The sequence below is a fragment of the Danio aesculapii genome, chromosome 6 (assembly GCF_903798145.1).
Source record: "Danio aesculapii chromosome 6, fDanAes4.1, whole genome shotgun sequence".
NCBI classification, from domain to species: Eukaryota; Metazoa; Chordata; class Actinopteri; order Cypriniformes; family Danionidae; genus Danio; species Danio aesculapii.
In genome coordinates, this window is record NC_079440.1 from 42,318,696 (window position 1) to 42,338,153 (window position 19,458).

A 19,458-nucleotide genomic window follows, 5' to 3' on the forward strand; every position below is an offset into this window, starting at 1 on the left:
TTAATGATTCATTTAGACATTCAGATTATTCATGCACTTTTTTCCAAACTAATTCTAATTATTATTTAAATTTACTTTTTAAATAGACTGCTGCTTTAAAAAAAAAACATTAGTAAATTACTTGTTACTTGGTTCTGTTGGTAGCATTTCTACTTATTTTTAAACCCCAAAAATTGGTCTCAGTTTGTCCAGAATTGTGCTTCTTTAACAGTGTAATTATTTGATATTACAATGTTTAGTCATTTTGTCTACTGATTCCATTATAACACCAAGCATGCTGATAGGATAGAGATTGCTGCATGATGATACTAATTGTGTGTCAGTGTTGTGTTGTTCGCTCTGCTCACTCACTCAGGTGGTGGATGTCAGTCTGCCACCCAAACAGCAGGAGGATCGGAGGAGGGTAGGTCACTAACATCACGCTATCTTCACCTAACGCGGCTCTCTAACCACACATCTCAACCTCTTAACTGCCTCAATTCAATTTCACAACTCCTTTAATTATCCATTTCTTGATGTCACATTTTTACGATAGATACTTACCGGACGTCAAACACATCAAATAAAAGCTCTCAGAAATAACATGCACACTCTCATGACAGGGGGAGGCCCTTCGGCAGCTGCTCGTCAACCGTTATTATGGCTTCCGGAGTGGTGGGCGGAGAGAAAGTCTCACCTCGTTTGGTAACTCCGCCCTTACTCCTGTTGGACCAATCAAGAGCCAGCCAGGTGGGTGTGTTTTGCATTGTAACCTCTGAGAGCATTTGTGAGGTCATTTAATATTTTGTTATGTTTGTTTATATGATTTCAGGGGGGTTGAGCAGGGCTGAGATGTCATTGATGGAGGTGCAGTGTCATCTGGACCGTGAAGGGGCGTCTGATCTTGTCATCGATCTCATCATGAACACTACCAGCGACCGCGTATTCCATGAAAGCATCCTATTGGCCATCGCACTGCTGGAGGGCGGAAACACCATCATACAGGTCAGATAGGCCTGCCAGTGAAATGATAGGAGTTTAGTTTAAGAGATCAGTTTAAAATAAGTGTTGTGTATATGAATTATGCACCTGTCTTCAGTGTGACATGATCCTGCAGTTCTTTATTGTTACTTACCCATTAAAGGGGTGGTCCAGAGTAATCACAACACTTGCACATATCCTTGTAACACTACGGAAATCTTTCAAGGGGACCCACACTATGACGGACCCTGCTGAGATATGGATGTGTTGTTATATCGTGTAATCAGGATATTAAAATTATCAAACACCACCAATCACTTCACTGAGCAACGGCATAAAATCAACGGCATAATAACACATCCATATCTAGGCAGCGTCCGTCATAGTTTTGTGTCCCCTTGAAACATTTCCGTTGTGTTAAGTGGATATTTGCAAGTGTCGTGACCAATTGCTGCGCGTTTCTTCAGTTGTTTGTGTTGTGAGAATTTGCAACACGTGTGCTGTCTAATTGATGAAGATCGTTTCTTTATTTGCTGGTGTTTTTTTGTAATTGCATGTGCTTTCTTAAACTGCAGCGCGTTAAGCTCTCTCGGCCACCGGATGTTTCAGTTGAGATTACGTCAAATTTTTAATCAAAGATGCACATTTCAAAGTGCTTCACATGACCTTTAATAATGGTTCTTATTATTCGGAAGTATTATTTAAAATAAAAGAATTTGAACAGTAATATATCAGTTTACAGAAAAATATGAACTATTTTCAACATTGAAAAAAATGATTCTTGAAGAACATATTGATGGAGTAATGTTTTTGTTCTTATCTGATTGCAGCATTCCTTCTTCAAGCGTTTAACAGAAGACAAAAATTCTGAGAAGTTTTTCAGGGTTTTTTATGACCGAATGAAAGTGGCCCAGGTGGAGATCAAAGCCACGGTTACCGTCAACACCAGCGACCTCGGCAACAAGCGGCGTGACGACAACACTCCAGACAAAGATACCCCACAACGCCGTAGAGGTCTGACTGGCAGTCTTGGATTAGCTCTGATCGGATGCTGTCTTTATTTGCACTTGATTTTAATATACAGCTATAGAAAAAATTAGGAGACCAACTGAAAATTCTGTTTCTCTAGAATTACAATTTTTAGCTTGCGTTTGAGTAAAAAGTTAAGATGTTTTGTTTTAATACTGATGACATTTTTTATGCATGTATAAGTAAATTTTTTGCAACGTATTAATAATGATTTAACTTCAGAATAGTTCAGAATTCAGTATTTACTGGAATAACCCTGATTTCAGTCACAACAAATGAAAATATCTGTTATTCCAGCCAATTGTCATTTCCAGAAAAAAGCTCTAAATTAATTTTTTTATGTTTAATTTTTTTTAGATCTTTACAGAACAAAACTTAAAAATTAACATTTTATTCAAACCCATACCTGATACATTTCCAGAGAAACTGATCATTTTCAAGTGGTCCCTTAATTATTTCCATAGTTTGATATTTGCGATTAACAGAGCATCAACATGTTTGTTGAGGTCACTGCATGTTGTTATAAAGTTTACTATGTCATATTATGAAATATATATATATATATATATATATATATATATATATATATATATATATATATATATATATATATATATATATATATATATATATTAGTATGAGATTAAAAACAAGAAACTTAACTCTAGGAAAAGACTCCGGTGTGGTGGTGACAGATGATGCTCGTGAGCAATTGTTGGAGGCCTCAGCCGCGACTAAGAAAGCCTTCGGTTCATATCGTCGAGATGCTGATCCCGAGGAGACGTTTGGCACTGCTGATGGAGATAAAGGAGGTGGAGATAAAGGCACAGAACAGGGCGAGATGAGTCCTGTCATTCTCATAATGCAGCCAATACTGCGCTTCCTGCAGCTGCTGTGCGAAAACCACAATCGAGACCTGCAGGTGGGATTTTCTGCCTCTATTTGTGCCATATTAGAGAGACCCAACTTATTGTTTTTAGGTTTTATTTTTGGGTTCATGTCTGTTGTGATGGATATTTACCATCTTCAGTAATACTGTAATTGTTGTTTGACCAATGTGCAGGCTGACATTGTTAATTATGCTTTTAATCTGTAAAATGGTTTTAAAAAAGTAAAAAAAATTCTTGCTAAAATAAAACAAGTGAGACTTAAGAAAAAATATAATAGGAAATACTGTGAAAAATTCCTTGCTCTGTATTCCTACAAACATTATTTGGGAAATATTTAATAAAGAAAACAAAAATCCACAGGAGGTCTAATAATTTTAACTTTATATTACAACATATATCTGTTTTTGAGATTAGATTTTGTTTTAAGAAAGCTGCAAACCCCTGAGTGAAAGTCAATCCTCAAAATGATTTTGTAAAATTACCTCTGAGAACTGTCTTGCACATCATTGTTTTTTTAAACATCAGAAACCTGGATCCAATCACATGACCGAGAATATTATTGGGTGTGTCGTCTACCAATCTGGAGTATGGTAAAATCAACCTATCAATTCTCTTCTTTTCGCCACAGAATTTTCTACGCTGTCAGAACAATAAGAACAACTATAACCTGGTGTGTGAGACGCTGCAGTTCCTGGACTGTATCTGTGGCAGCACAACAGGAGGCCTGGGGCTGTTAGGACTCTACATCAACCAGCATAACGTAGCGCTCATTAATCAGACTGTAGAGAGCCTCACTGAATACTGTCAAGGGCCCTGCCATGACAATCAGGCATGTACACACACTTCAATTTTTCAGTTATTTCACATATTTCTATCACTCATACTTACCATATTCAACAGAATTGCATTGCCACCCATGAGTCTAATGGCATCGACATCATTATTGCACTGATTCTGAATGATATCAATCCACTGGGCAGGAAGAGAATGGATCTGGTTCTAGAACTAAAGGTATATAAGTTTACACTCAAATGACAAAACAACAATCCTTTTTTTGTTGTAGCAGATGACAATACAAAGTGGTTTTAAAGACTTGTAAAGCAGAGATTTTTCAGGAGTTTTGACTTACATTGATAAAGTAATGATTTAAAAGCTTCCAAGATATTTCTGGAAGATCTGTAGTAATTGCATGAAAAAAGTTGCTCAAAATGATTAATTACAAAAAATTAACAAATAATATTATTTGAAATATTAAAATTTCATAATTCTAGAATGTTTTGTAATACTATAATTTTCATAAAATATTGTATTTCAGTAATATTTGATTTTATTTATTTTAATATAAATATTCTATTAAATATTCAGTTAGACATTTTTAAAACATTTATCTCGTGTAACTTCATTAGTCTTTGTTCTTCAGAATAATGCATCTAAGCTGCTGCTGGCCATCATGGAGAGCCGTCATGACAGTGAGAATGCAGAAAGAATTCTGTACAACATGAGACCAAAAGAACTAGTGAGTTATCACTGTATATTCTGTTGCACTCATTGTGTTAACTAAAGTCATACTATGTCAACAGCATTTATACAATCATGACTGTATGTGTTAATGTTCTAGGTGGAGGTGATGAAAATGGCCTACCAGCAGGGGGAGGCAGAGTTTGAGGATGAGGAACAGGAGAATGGAGAGGATCATGCAGCATCGCCTCGGAATGTTGGACACAACATCTATATTCTTGCACATCAGGTACACACACACACAATCACACCTGTACATATGAACTTTCTGTGGTATATGGTTTTCCACAGATTTCACATAGTCTGTTTAATCCACAATAATTTATTTTTAATATATTAGAGCATTTTATTTACAAGGGTCATATTATTATTTATTTGTACACTTTGAACTACCTTGAACTTTGCTGCTGCTTTTGCTGAATGTAATTCCCAGTGGTGGAAAGAGTACTGAAAAATCATATATAAGTAAAAGTTCCATTACTTGCAAGTAGAGTAAAAGTATCTGTTGTAAATATTACTCAAAGTATGAGTAAAAACCTTTCAAAAGTACTCAAGAGCAGTGAGTATTATGCTGTAAAAAGCTGACGCATTTACATGTAAGTTGAGGATGTGTCTAAACGTAACATTCTGTAGTGTATTTAGTTATTGCCCAGCAGGCACACAACGTCATAAGACGTTAATATTAGGTTAGATTTAGGTTGTGAGGTCAGGTAACCAAAATTCAATGTCTAGCGACGTCTAAGGACAATGTTATTTTGATGTCCAATTTATTCTTCAGGTATAGCAACCAAAATCCAACATCTGATAGACGTCATAGTAGCAACATCCACATAACGTCAAGCTGTAACATCATTAGACGTTGATATTTGGTTGATTTTAGGTTGGACATTGATGTCGGCGTTCTGACGTCAACCCATTTTTTAACAAAATGCAACATCCCCACGACGGTGCAACGTTGGGGTACAATGTCAATCTGACGTCATGTCGACATCCTGTACCTGCTTGGTGTTTAAGGCCATTTTGGTCATCAAGACAGTAAACATCCGTCATCTTCTTATCAGTGACATGCATCTAAACAGTCTTTGGGTCAATGCGTTTAAAGATTTTGGATATCTTCTTGGACACTTTTAATGCTTCCAAATGCTTTGCTGTAATTATAATTCACCCATGTCTTGAGGTAGTTCATTATGATGCGATTTACCTTCTATGTGTGATTTAATTGGACAGGAATCACAGGACAGATTTTTCTAATCCCCATAGACAAGAAATAATGTAGTGACTGCAGGTTGAAGGAAAGTAGTGGAGTAAAAGTACAGATACAGCGCTAAAAATGTACTCAAGGGAAAGTAAAAATACACATTTTTAAAACTACTTAGTAAATTACAATTTCTGAGAAAAACTGCTCAATTACAGCAATTAGAGTATTTGTAATTTTGTTACTTCACACCACTGGTAAATCCCACCCAGGTTATGCTCAACTGGTCTAGGCTGGGTTGAGTTATTTGTTAGGAGTGGGTTGTCGTCATATCCAGAATTGTAATGGTTTTATTCAGTACATTTTGTATAATATAATTCAGAATTTTTGTAAACAAAAAATGTAAACTAGGCTTAAAAATGGATTCAGGTTTTGTTTGTTGTGCTAGAGTATCTGAAATATGTGCTGTACATGCATTGCCCTCTTCTGGAAAGAGAGTTGCAGCTTATTTGCATAAAAGAAGCATTCATGAAAACAGTTTGTTTTTTTTTCACACACATTCTGGGGACACCTTAGATTGTTCTAAAGATGGACACAATAACATACCGTTAATTCGCTTTTTTTAGTTTTGGCATTCTGCAAGTTTTTGTTTTGGTCTTTATGTAGGAAGATTTTAAATAGACTTTTAAGTAAACCCTGATACCCAGGCACATGTCTTTATCTAAGAGCGCTACATGAAATCATAGAGTGATCTGATTTAACCTGCTTTTTCAGCTGTCGCGTCACAATAAGGAATTGCAAATACTACTAAAACCAGGTGGAGAGGACCAGGCCCTGGAGTATTACACAAAACACACCTCACAGATAGAGGTAGAACAAACACCTTTAACTGATCAAAACTTTTAAAGTCTACTCTTTATATTTGATCTTAAATGTGTGTCTGTTTGTATACACAGATAGTACGACAGGATCGCACTATGGAACAGATTGTGTTTCCTGTACCAAATATCTGCTCTTTTCTGACAAATGAGTCCAAGCTGCGTGTGTACTATGGTACCGAGAGAGACGAGCAAGGCAGTAAAATAAATGACTTCTTCTTGCATGCAGATGACCTCTTCAATGAAATGAGGTGGCAGAAAAAGCTTAGAGGTAAACGTGTGTTTGTTTGTATGTTCATCTCCAGGTGTTTGATTTTCAGTCGTTTCTCCAGTTCGTTTAGCTGAATCAGTGGTTCCTGGTCAGTATTGTGCAAGTTACTTCCAAACTGTAATACATGACGGATTACTTGTTACTGTTATTTAAAAGTAATTCCTTACTGTACAATTATATACAATTATTTACAATTATATTTTCGTGTTATATTACTCCTGTATTACCTTACTTTCACTAAAATAACTACAGAAGTAGAACCTAAATGCATAATATGTCCAATTTTTGTTTAAAAGTCTAAATATATTTAAAAAAACACTAGAATTATTACATATTGTGCTGCCTGGTGTACTTACAAACAAATGCTGCTGAACTTCCACACACACCACATACTTGCACATTTGTACTCCTGCAAGAGTCTCACAGGCAACATGTAGGAGTCCTACAGGGAACATGCAGAACTCCTACAGAGAATCCCACAGCGAATATGCAGAGCTCCTGCTGGAATCCTACAGAAAGTCCTACAGCAAATATGCCGGAATCCTATATGGACCTTGCAGGACTCCTGCAGGAATTCCAAGGAGAATCCTATTGGGAACATGTAGGACTCTTGCAGGCAAAATACAGAGAATCTTACAGGGAACATGCAGGAATACTACAGGGAACATTAAGAACTCCTGCAGGAATCCTACAGAGAATCCTATAGGGAACATGCAGGACTCCTACAAAGAATCCTAAAGGAGTCCTACAGGAATCCTACAGAGAATCCTACAGGGTGATTGCAGAAATCATACAGGGAACGTGCAGGCATCCTACAGGGAATATGCAGGACACCTGCAGGAATTCTAAATAGAATCCTGCAGGAATTATACAGAGTATCCTACAGGAAACATGCAGGAAAACAATGCTATATTCAGTGTTGTGCGATAGTGTCGCTACAAGTAGTGACGCTACTAGCTTAACTACATTTTTTAGCGTGGTGGTAGCATCGCTACTAAATCAAATAGCTTTTCAGTAGCAAAGCTAGTATTTTAAGCAAGTAGCGCAGTAGGATCCACACAAGCTACATTTACCGATCGCTGACATTAGGTGACGCCACCGCCATTTACTGAGCTGTAAGGCCGGTGTCTGGCCAATGAAAGTAAATCCATATGATAGTGAGAATGACGAATTGTTCTTCATGTTTTACGGTGGTCGAAAACAAACTTTTTGGTGAGTTACTGCCACCTCTCGCTCCGGTCAGTGACGTCGCCAATCAGTCATTGTGCTGACACAAGAAACTTGCATAATGACCATACCCCGAAGTACATGTCTTAAAGTTAATTCAGATGCTGTGCTCTTGTTAGAGTTGAATTTGTTTTAAATGTATTCACTGTTTATTCTGCAAATGTGCCCAAGTGCTCTTAGATGAAAAAATAATATATAAGTTTAATGCAAATAAAGTATTTAAAATATTTAAAATACTATAGTATAGTGTTTTTGAACGATACTGTAGGGAAGAAATTGAGTTAATTTGCTGTGGTACTTTTATAGTTGCAACAACTATAGTAATATTAATATTGTACTAAGTACTAACAGCATATTAACCGCAGTAAATAACTTAATTATGACGCATATGTTTCATTGGCAGTTTTATTGATCACTAAGTCAGAACTGACTTGGATTGAAGTTGCTTTGATTTAAAAATGAAAAACATAACCTTAGATAAGCTTAGACTTTTGCCATGTAGCTTTTAGCTTAGCTTGCTACATTTCTCTGGGGTTAGCTTTTAGTGTAGTTAACCCTTTGAGGTGCACTGCTTGATAATAAATTTGGCTCACATCTTGGACTGAATAATATACTGACACAACTCTGATAAATAGTAATAAGCAATTAAAATAATAATGATAACCTATGGATAAAAGGTCAACCAGGTGGTTATGATGCCTGTTAAAGAGTTAAGCTACATTTTAAGTAGAGTAACTAATAACTTAGCTCACTACATTTTCCAAGTAGCTTGCCCAACACTGGCTATCTTTTATCTTATCTATTCTTTTGTATGATCATAAATGTACTTGTCTCATTGTGTTTTCAGCTCAGCCAGTGCTCTACTGGTGCAGCAGGAACATGTCGTTCTGGAGTAACGTGTCGTTTAATCTGGCGGTGCTCATTAATTTGCTGGTGGCATTTTTCTACCCTCTGGATGGAGTGAGCGAAAGTGAGACATCCTCTCTTATTCATCACCATTCAGTGCAGCTTTCCACAATATTCCTGACCTATGGTGTGTTTCAGGCCAGCTGGAACCTTCTCTGTCTCTGTTGCTGTGGGTTTGTTTGTTGGGCTCACTGGGCTTCGTGTTGATGTCGCCGAGGCCAAATGCGGTGCGGGTGCTGGTCATCTCCACTGTCCTGCAGCTGGGCTTCTCTGTGGGGCTGCAGCACATGCTCACACTCCTGGGAGCTTTCAATGTAAGATCACTCACTCATTCATTCATTCATTCATTTACATACACTTTTGAGGACGTGTGAGGGCACACAGTTAAAGTTACAGTTACATGGTGTCAGTTTGTATTGTTTGCTGTCTGCGCAGGTTTGTAATAAGATCGTGTTCATGCTGAGCTTTGTGGGTAACCGTGGGTCATTCACCCGGGGTTATCGGGTAATGGTCATGGATAGAGAGTTCCTGTTTCATCTGCTGTACCTTCTCATCTGCATACTGGGCCTTTTTGGACACGTCTTCTTTTACAGTCTGCTGGTCTGTCTAAAAAGCGTATTACATTGTTTACTATTCAAAATGCTTAACACACATAATAGTTTCAAGAACGTTATGACAGTAACACATAATAAAATAATGAGTGAATGATGTCAATAAATAGTAAACTTATAAATAAATTGTAAAAATTATAAATAAATTGTAAAAATAAAAAATTATATTATAATAATTATAATATATAATTAATATATTTATTCATTATATCATATATTTTTAATAATAGCTGGTTTTAGAAATGTGTAAGAATACAGTTTTTTTTATTTTTTTTTTTAATGTTTTTATTTTATTTTGTGTATGTGTGTGTGTGTGTGTGTGATGCAGTTGTTTGACCTGGTGAACAGGGAAGAGACTCTGCTGAACGTCATCAAGAGTGTGACTCGAAATGGCCGCTCCATCGTCCTGACCGCAGTGCTGGGCCTCATCCTGGTCTACCTCTTCTCTATTGTTGGATACATGTTTTTCAAAGATGACTTCATCCTGGAGGTGAACCGCATCTACAACGGCACTCTGGGTAAAAAACACACACACACACACATACATACAGTTAAATATTTCCCAAATGATGTTTACAGTGTGTCTGATAATATTTTTTCTTCTAGTCTTATTTGTTTTATTTCGGCAAGAATAAAAGCAGTTTTACAATTTTTTAAAAAACATTAAGGTCAAAATTATTAGCCCCTTTAAGCTAGATTTTTAACAACAAACCATCGTTATACAATAACCTACCTAATTACCCTAACCTGCCTAGTTAACCTAATTAACCTAGTTAAACCTTTAAATGTCACTTTAAGCTGTATAGAAGTGTCCTGAAAAAATCTGGTCAAATATAATTTACTGTCATCATGACAAAGATAAAATAAATCAGTTATTAGAAAAGAGTTATTATGTGTAGAAATAGGTTGAAAAAATATGTGTAGAAATAGGTTGAAAAAATATTCTCACCGTTAAACAGAAATTGGCGCAAAAAATAAACAGGAGGGCTAATAATCCAGGGGGGCTACTAATTCTGACTTCAACTGTATATATACCAGAGAGATGTTCACAGCAGTGGTGTGAAATGTGTTTTCTGTATTTGAATGTGTGTTTCAGAGGAGGGGGTGACTTTACCTGCTGGTTTCTGTGATGTGCGAAACGGGTCGTGTCTACCTGATGATGTTGATGAGGGTGAGCAGCACTGTTCATTTTTAGCTAGACTTTTCAGTTAGATGATGTGTTTAATCTCATAATAGTAATCAGAAAGTAATCAGATATTCATATTTTTCATTAAATAATCATTTGAAGCAGTATTATTTTCGTATTGATTATCTATGGGGATAAATAAATGCTGTGTTTTTGAAATGATTAAATATTAAATGATTACTTAACCAAAATAAAACTAAATATGATTTTTTCATTATTGAAACATAATATTTTCTAGTTAAAATTGATAAACTTCATTAGTTATATATAAGTACAGGGCTCAGCATATATGAGTACACCTCTCGCAAATCTATCTTTTAAATTCATATTTTTAACAGGAAGCTCTGCAATATTATATTTGTGCATATACATTACATTAGTCAGTACTGAAGCCAAATCTGGAGCTTATCTAGCAAAATAACTTATGATAACGATCCAAAAACTAGTACACCCAAATTTATATGTTATAGAAAGATATTAAATACAAATTTAAAACAGAGGAAAATCAAGAGAAGCTGTAAATGGAAAAATTTAGTTGAAATATTGTAGGTTGTAGTTTTATTTTTGTAATATTTTGCTTGAATTTAATTGTATTTTCTTTTAATTTCTAAATATGTTTGTTGACTAAAATCTTATTTTAATATATCTGTTTAATAAATCTATTGTTTAAATGCACCACAAAACATTGCCTATAGTCACTGAGAAATGGATTTAAAAAAATGGGGTGTACTCTGTTATGCTGAGCACTTTATGTACAAATATAAGTTTATTTTATGTAGCAAAATCTATTTTCTTTTTCTGTTAAGTCTTTTGAAATGCCATATAGGATAGGTTAAAACAGTGATATTAGTATGTAATGAATTGTTAATTCTTCATGTATTAAAGGTGCATGATCTGCCTAAATGATAACCAGTTAACATAATATGTTTGAAACACAGTCCCTCCCCTGCCGTCCAAAGCCACGCCTCCTGAAATCACGCGAACATGCTCATTAAAGATGACAGTAGACAACCTACTTTGCCAGTTAGAAAACTTTATAGTTCTTTAAAATACTACAATTCCCAACGAAAAACTGTATTATATCTACAGTAGCACGTTTTCAGTTGTGTAGCAAGCAAAACTTGTTTTTCATAATTTTTCATAAAGCAACTACTGTATGCTTAGTGATTGGCCAGCAGGGTGCAGGAATTACACTTATTACTAAGCCACACTTACATGCTATTTCAGACCGAATATTCAGAGTAGCATGGTAAACAGTATAGAGACCGCGTCACAGGTTGTCATTGTTCAAAAATGAACCAATGTGAATATAAAAGCAACTTCACCTCAGTAAAACAGGCTATACGGAATAGCACTATTTACTTGTGTTTGTTGTTGAACTAAATAAAAATCAACATTATCGATGCTGTAAAAAGAGCCCTTATGATATTGAAAATCACATCAATCGTTCGCCGGAAGGTTTCAGTGGCTGAACAACACTTCCGTGCTTATAACCCATTCATAAAACAACACAATCTACATCAGCTTTACGTGAATAAAATAGTTTTAAAACAAAACATTACCTGTCTAAAAGAAATACTTCAGCCATGCCAGTGTGCAAAAGTAACTTCAATATTAATTCAGGATTTTAAAGTTTTTATTCAGTGTTTGTTTTTACCACTGTCTCTCATGTCCACGTTTAATTTATTAGAATTAAAACCTTTAATGTATTAAATAATAACATTTAATAAAATGTACATACTCATTATTCAAACTAAAAGTTACATCGATGAACTCAATCATTAGTATAGTTGTGTATATATATATATATATATATATATATATATATATATATATATATATATATATATATATATATATATATATATATATATATATATATATATTTAAATACAAATAGAAGTTTTGTTTGTTAAGTAAGAAAAGTAATTGTAATTTTATATTAAGTTTTTTTTTATAATGGCACATAGTACAGGTTAAGTCAGCTTTTTTTAATGAGTAATGAATTATTAATTATTCATTAATGTTGTAAAGTAACACTAATTATAAGTAGTTACTATAATTATTAATTATAGCTGTTTAATACTGAAATTACATTTATGATTGACTGCTAGGCCTGTCACGATATTTATTTTTGTTGTACGATATATTGCACTGAAATATATTGTGATAAATGATATTATTGTCATTTTATGCCACTCATTATATAACGCCAGAATGTCAATATAATATCATCATAATGCAAGTCCACTTTTCCACAGAACACATATTTTATTCTTCTGAATATTTCATTTAATTTTAGTCAACAGTTTAATAATTAGGCACTGGAATCAGGATGTTAAATCGCATATCCTAAATAAATATTCATAAATGCTTACAAATACGGGCAAGGTAAAAACTAAAAAGAGGCTGCAATATCTGTTTTCAGCTGTCAGGCACCCACATGAAAATATACTATAGTAATTTATAGTAAATACTATGGGTAAAAAGTGTTTTTTAACCAAATTGACACCTCTAATAGAGATAGAGATGTTGCGCAATATATATTGCATCACCGAAAATGATTGAGGTCATGTCCATGTGTTGTGCGATAAGTTGACATATTGATTATTGTGACAGGCCTATTTACTGCCTCAGCCCAGCTATTTCAATCTTATTTTCAAACTAGTTAATTATGACACGATATCTGTTTCTCATTCAGTAACACAGCCGAACTGATTGTGTGTGTGTGTGTTTATAGATGACGTGGAGCGCGCATGTGATTCTCTATGGATGTGTATGATCACTGTACTCAGTCATGGCCTCAGGAGCGGTGGAGGAGTTGGAGATGTTCTTCGCAAACCGTCCAAAGAGGTGCACACATGAAATTATTCACAATAGCAGCTCAATAAATAACAGCCTGAGTGTAAATGTGCGTGTGCATTTGCAGGAGCGTCTGTTTGCTGCACGGGTGGTGTATGATCTCCTGTTCTTCTTCCTGGTGATCATCATTGTGTTGAATCTCATCTTCGGTGTGATCATTGACACGTTCGCTGATCTGAGAAGTGAGAAGCAGAGAAAAGAGGAGATCCTGAAGACCACATGCTTCATCTGTGGTGAGATGACATGAACATCAGTCTGGTGTTGTCCTGATACTCATATTCATTGTTGGGAGTAGCGCATTACAAGTAACTCGAGTTACGTAATAATATCTAAGTAACAAGTAAAGTAACACATTGTTTAAAACTAGAAAAGTAAAGTTCGTAGACAAGCTTTATGGTGGTTTGAGAAAACCTTGTCTAAAGTTTAAATAATTGAAGTAGTTTTTATAAAGTTTGAAACACCTGGTTTCAATGATTCTAGTATGGATCAGCATATTTCTTGCATGTTTCGTTAAGGTGTTGCTAGGCGGTTGCTAAGGTGTTCTGAGTGGTTGCTAGGCCATTGCTAAGACATTGCTAGAGTGTTTTGACTTATTGTTAAGGCGTTGCTAGGCGGTTGCTAAGGTGTTCTGAGTGGTTGCTAGGGAGTTGCTAAGGTGTTGCTAGGTGGTTGCTAGGGTGTTCCAGGTAGTTGTTAAGGTGTTTTATGTGGTTGCTAAGGCATTGCTTGGCGGTTGCTAGGTTGTTCAGAGTGGTTGCTAAGGCGTTGCTAGGGTGTTCTAGGTGGTTGCTAAGGTGTTCTGAGTGATTGCTAGGGTGTTCTAGGTGGTTATTAAGATGTTGCTAGGCGGTTGCTAAGGTGTTCTGAGTGGTTGCTAGGGGGTTGCTAAGGTGTTCTGAGTGTTTTTTAGGCAGTTGCTATCATAAATTACCATGGTTCTAGTATAAATTAGCATGTTGTTAGCATAGATTTAGTAAATTTTGATTCAACATGTTGATAGTATGAATTTCGTATGAATTAGCATGTTGCTAGTATGTTTATAGTATGAATTAGCATGTTGCTAGTATGTTTATAGTATGAATTGGTATGTTGTTAGTATGTCCAATACATACAATGTAATGTCCAAAGTCAATGGCAATTTTTTTACAATGGAAGTCTATGGGACAGTTGCTAGGGTGCCGTAAGTGGTTGCTAGGGTGTGGCTAGTGAGATGAAAGGTCATCAGTGATTGGCAGATTGGTAGTGTGAGTTAAATGAGCCCAATCTTAAGTCTGTATGACAGTCTGGCGCAAAGTTACAAGGTCACAAAGCTTGGTCCAATGTTAAGTCAATGGGACTTTTCTGAATTTTCCAGGTCAGTTTTCAGGAAACCATAAGTCAGATCAGTTGGAAAAGATATAGAACTTATTTCAGTATAGTTTGGAGGTTTGGAGTTAGTTTGGTGTTTGTAGTATGAACGGTCTAGGAGGAGATGTGTTCTTAAAATAGTCTAACAAGAAGAAGAAGAATCTCTGAGTTTATGTAGTATAACAGTATGTTGGCTTTCTCAAGCCACCATAATAATTAAGTAATAATATTTGAGTTACTTTTTTAGTTTAATTAATTAGCTTTAAAAAATAAATAGCTGAATTAAAATTAACGTAGTCATGTTGAATCATGCACTCAATCAGAGAATGTGCTCCCTGCGGGAACAGACAGAAACCAAGATGGCCGACCAGAGCCTTACATTTCTGTGATGGAAGTATTTTCATTGTTTTGAACACATTGAAGGAAAGGAAAAGAATGGACAGTGGACTCAATGGACAGTGATTTTACATAATTAATAAGACAAAAATTATAAAAAGAGCAAACGCATTGCTTTAAACTTTCATTTCATCTGTATCTCCAGCATGTAGAGCTCTGGGTTTTTTATGTGGGGTTTTTTAAGCTGAATGAAGGTTATGCAGTGCATTGGTAAATACAGAGCTCTTCTATTAAAAAATGATGAAAAAGTTCTGAAAGAGCTCAAGCTTCAGCCAGGTAAAAAAGTAACGCAAAAGTAACTCAAAAGTAACCTAACGCAAAGAGTAATGCAAATAGATCATTTTTGGGGAGTAACTCAGTATTGTAATGCGTTACAAAAAAGAAACTTTCCCTCACACTGCTCATATTTATAACCTCTATACTTTAAATGGATAATTCACCCAAAAGGGGCAATCCTGTCATCATTTACTCACCCTTGACTAGTTTGAATGTTCTTTTTCTGTTAGATATTTAAGATAAAGAAGATATTTTAAAGAATGTTGGAAACATGTAAATACTGACTTCCATAGTAGGAAAAAACGAATAGAATGAAAGTCAATGGTTACTTCTCCAAAATATCTTCTTTTGTGTCGAACAGAAAAAAACAACCTCCAACCGGTTTAAACATAAACATTTAAAACATTTACATTTACAAACATTTAATTTTTAAATGAACTGTTCCTAAAGAAATGCAGATTTTTGATACCTCTGAGAAATATTGCAACAACAATAATATTTATGCATTTAATTTCTTAATTTTCCACCGTTAAAATCTTAAGCATGCCTCAGTGTTAGGAATAGTTACTGTCCAATCAGAGCAGAGCAGATTATTTAAAGAAAATATTTAAAATGCAATTAGTTGTTGTTTTATTGTCTTAAGCTATGTAACATTCGAAAACCTTCTGCCATGTAGAATTCTAATAAACTTCACAATTCTTAATTCCAGTTTAAGTTTTAGATAAGAAACCACTAGCTTAAATATATAAAGTTAAAACATCATCGCCTCACAGCAAGAAGGTTTGAGTCCCGGCTGGGTCTGTTGGCATTTCTGTGTGGGAGTTTGCATGTTCTCCCCGTGTTGACGTGGGTTTCCTCCGAGTGCTCCGGTTTCCCCCACAGTCCAAAGACATGCGCTATAGAAGAATTTAATAAACTAAATTGGCCATAGTGTATGTTTGGGAGTTAGTGTGTATGGATGTTTCCCAATACTGGGCTGCAGTTGGAAGGGCATCCGCTGTGTAAAACATATGCTGGATAAGTTGGTGGTTCATTCCGCTGTGGTGACCCCTGATGAATAAAGGGACAAAGCCTAAAATAAAATGAATGAATGAAAAAAAATCATTGAAGTCAGTATTAAACAAAGTAGAGCTAATAACAAATAAATGAATTCATACAAATTAGAACTAATAACAAATGAATTGATCAGAATAAAACAGCCCTTTACATTCTTTTGCTTGGTCAAATGGTGATTTTTGTCTTGAGAATGATGTTCTGGTTTTTACTTTAGACTGGCTAGTTTTGAAGGTGGGTATTTTGAAGTTATTTGAGATATTTTAGCCTTATTATCTTATGAAGCACACAACCATTTAAAAGAGATTCTGTATTTGCATGTATCTTTAAACTGTTAAAGTCTGAAAATTGAGCCACAGTAAACTCTGGAGAAATGAACGATGTAGACCTGGTGAACTCAAAACTGGACTGACATAGTTTCAAATTACTAGAACTTCTATGTTAAGCCACTTTGACAGTCTACATTGTAAAAGTTCTATAGAAATAAAGCTGAACTGAATTGAAACTTACTGTCAGAAAGAGCGCTGCAGGTATTCATACTGCGGAAAAAGCAATATTGTATCGTTTCAGAAACATTTTTCTATCAATACATGTCGAAATATAAATACTTTTGTCTACACTGTGATGAGGAGTTAGATTTGTGTATGATTGTGCTGTTCACTCAGGTCTGGAGAGAGATAAATTTGATAATAAAACGGTGACGTTTGAAGAGCACATTAAGGAGGAGCACAACCTGTGGCATTACCTCTTCTTCATTGTGCTGGTGCGGGTCAAAGACTCCACCGAATACACAGGACCCGAGAGCTACGTTGCTCAGATGATCAAGGTCAGCAGAAAAGCACACCACCTGCTTTGAAATCATCTGCTTTTTAAGAATTTCTTTTGATAAATGATTTATTTTTTTATAGTTCATTAATATCAGAATATTATCAGAAATGTAGAACTTTCATGTTTAGTTTTAATTTACTCATTTTGTTGTATGCTTTTGTACTTTAACATTTTTTTGATTGAAGTCTATATAGTTTTCAGAATAATTTATTGTAGTTTTAGTTTGTTATTTTAGTGCATTAAGTTAACCTAAATAATAATAATAATAACAAATATTTCTAGCTGAAATAAAATAATTTGTGAATATTTTATAATTATTTTTTTATTTAATAAATAAATGACTTTTTTTTATGAAAATAGCATATTTGTAAGTGAGAGTATATTGCAGAGTAAAATAATGGCATCAGCACTAGTGCTTTTTCTGAAACATGGGACTAGAATTTTCTTTTCTGAGCATGTCAGCATCTCTACAAACTGTAAATCTAAATCTTAAGGCCTTTCAATTGCAAAACAAATGTAATTAAGTACTTTGGATAAATACCTTAGGATTATTGTTTGTAATATTGGGTTGTCAAGGTATATGTGTGTTCTGTACAGGTTTTTTATTTTTATATTTTTTGATATATATATATATATATATATATATATATATATATATATATATATATATATATATATATATATATATATATATATATATATATATATATATATATATTTATTTATTTTTATTTTTTTTATTATTAATTATTTTTTTATTTTGTAATTTATTTAATAAATTTTTTATATATTATATATATTTTTCTTTTTTTCTCTTAGATAAATGTAATGTCATCTTGTTTAGAGGGTAGGGGTGGGAATAATATTTGTTTAAATTTCTCTGTAAAATTACTTTGTTATATCTAATAAACAGGTTAAAATAATAATAATGGCATCAGTGTTTGTTGCCAGCAGGTGGCACTTTAACTGTAACTGAATAGTGAAATGTAGATGCCTTAAGGACAAGACTCTTATCAAACATGTACAGTTTGGGGCACGCTAGACATTTTACGTTTATTACAACAACCTCCAGTTTTGTGACTATAAGACTTTCTCCAGAAGAAAAAATATTATAGGAAATACTGTGAAAATTTCCTTGCTCTGTTAAACATCATTTGGGAAATATTTGAAAAAGAAAAGAAAATTCACAGGAAGGCTAATCATTTTGACTTCAGCTCGTTAAAATCATGATATTCATATTATTCATCTGTTTAACCCTCATTCAGGAGCACAATCTGGACTGGTTTCCCCGTATGAGGGCGATGTCTCTGGTCAGCAGTGATGGAGAAGGTGAACAGAACGAACTGCGCAGCTTACAGGAGAAACTCGAGTCCACAATGAGGCTTGTTTCTAATCTGACCAATCAGCTCACAGAGCTCAAAGAGCAGGTGCGTGTGTGATTCCACTGATAAAGGTGTGTCCATACAGTATTTTAATAGCAAATGAAAAGCCTGATCTACACCAACACTGCAGATCCATTTTAACTTGTGTTTAGACACTGCAGGTGATCAGAGTGGGGGAAAAAAAACTAATTTATAGTCATCAATGTGCTTTCACAGATCACTGATCAAGAATAGCTTACTTTTTTGCATAACAATGTTTTAAAATTGTTGTTTAAATATGCAAAATAGCCATTACTTATTCAAATTTGCACTTAATTACTAGTGCATATTTTGCACTAGTAAATAAATATTTGTGCTATTTTTATAGCAAAATAATTTGAACACTGAATGAAGGGATTTTTTTTAATCTCATTTTTCACCCCATAATTCAGAAAATATTGCGAAGTTAGATTTTTTTTTTTTTGTCAAATGAACTATGTAATTAAGCAAATTATGTGTGAACATATCATAAAAAACCTTCCTCATCCTCAGTAAAAACCTTCAAAATGCAGATATGGATAAAATAGTGATGACTGATGTTAAAGGAATAGTTCACCCAAAAATTTTTCAACATTATTCAAAATACCTTCTTTTGTGTTTAACA

General features: G+C 34.5%; 1 protein-coding gene across 1 annotated transcript in view; it reads left to right on the top strand.

Annotated features, from left to right (window-relative positions):
- Positions 1-19,458, top strand: part of itpr1a (inositol 1,4,5-trisphosphate receptor, type 1a) — a 73,609-nt gene that overhangs the window by 52,313 nt on the left and 1,838 nt on the right. The window contains exons 41-60 of the mRNA XM_056460230.1: positions 356-403; positions 603-729; positions 812-984; positions 1,791-1,974; positions 2,658-2,911; positions 3,508-3,708; positions 3,780-3,890; positions 4,300-4,395; positions 4,498-4,626; positions 6,367-6,462; positions 6,549-6,741; positions 8,816-8,938; positions 9,013-9,188; positions 9,310-9,474; positions 9,814-10,003; positions 10,582-10,656; positions 13,412-13,524; positions 13,601-13,766; positions 17,271-17,431; positions 18,699-18,860. Coding sequence (XP_056316205.1) covers positions 356-403; positions 603-729; positions 812-984; positions 1,791-1,974; positions 2,658-2,911; positions 3,508-3,708; positions 3,780-3,890; positions 4,300-4,395; positions 4,498-4,626; positions 6,367-6,462; positions 6,549-6,741; positions 8,816-8,938; positions 9,013-9,188; positions 9,310-9,474; positions 9,814-10,003; positions 10,582-10,656; positions 13,412-13,524; positions 13,601-13,766; positions 17,271-17,431; positions 18,699-18,860 — 2,943 coding nt within the window. The remainder of the gene's footprint in view (positions 1-355; positions 404-602; positions 730-811; positions 985-1,790; positions 1,975-2,657; positions 2,912-3,507; positions 3,709-3,779; positions 3,891-4,299; positions 4,396-4,497; positions 4,627-6,366; positions 6,463-6,548; positions 6,742-8,815; positions 8,939-9,012; positions 9,189-9,309; positions 9,475-9,813; positions 10,004-10,581; positions 10,657-13,411; positions 13,525-13,600; positions 13,767-17,270; positions 17,432-18,698; positions 18,861-19,458) is intronic.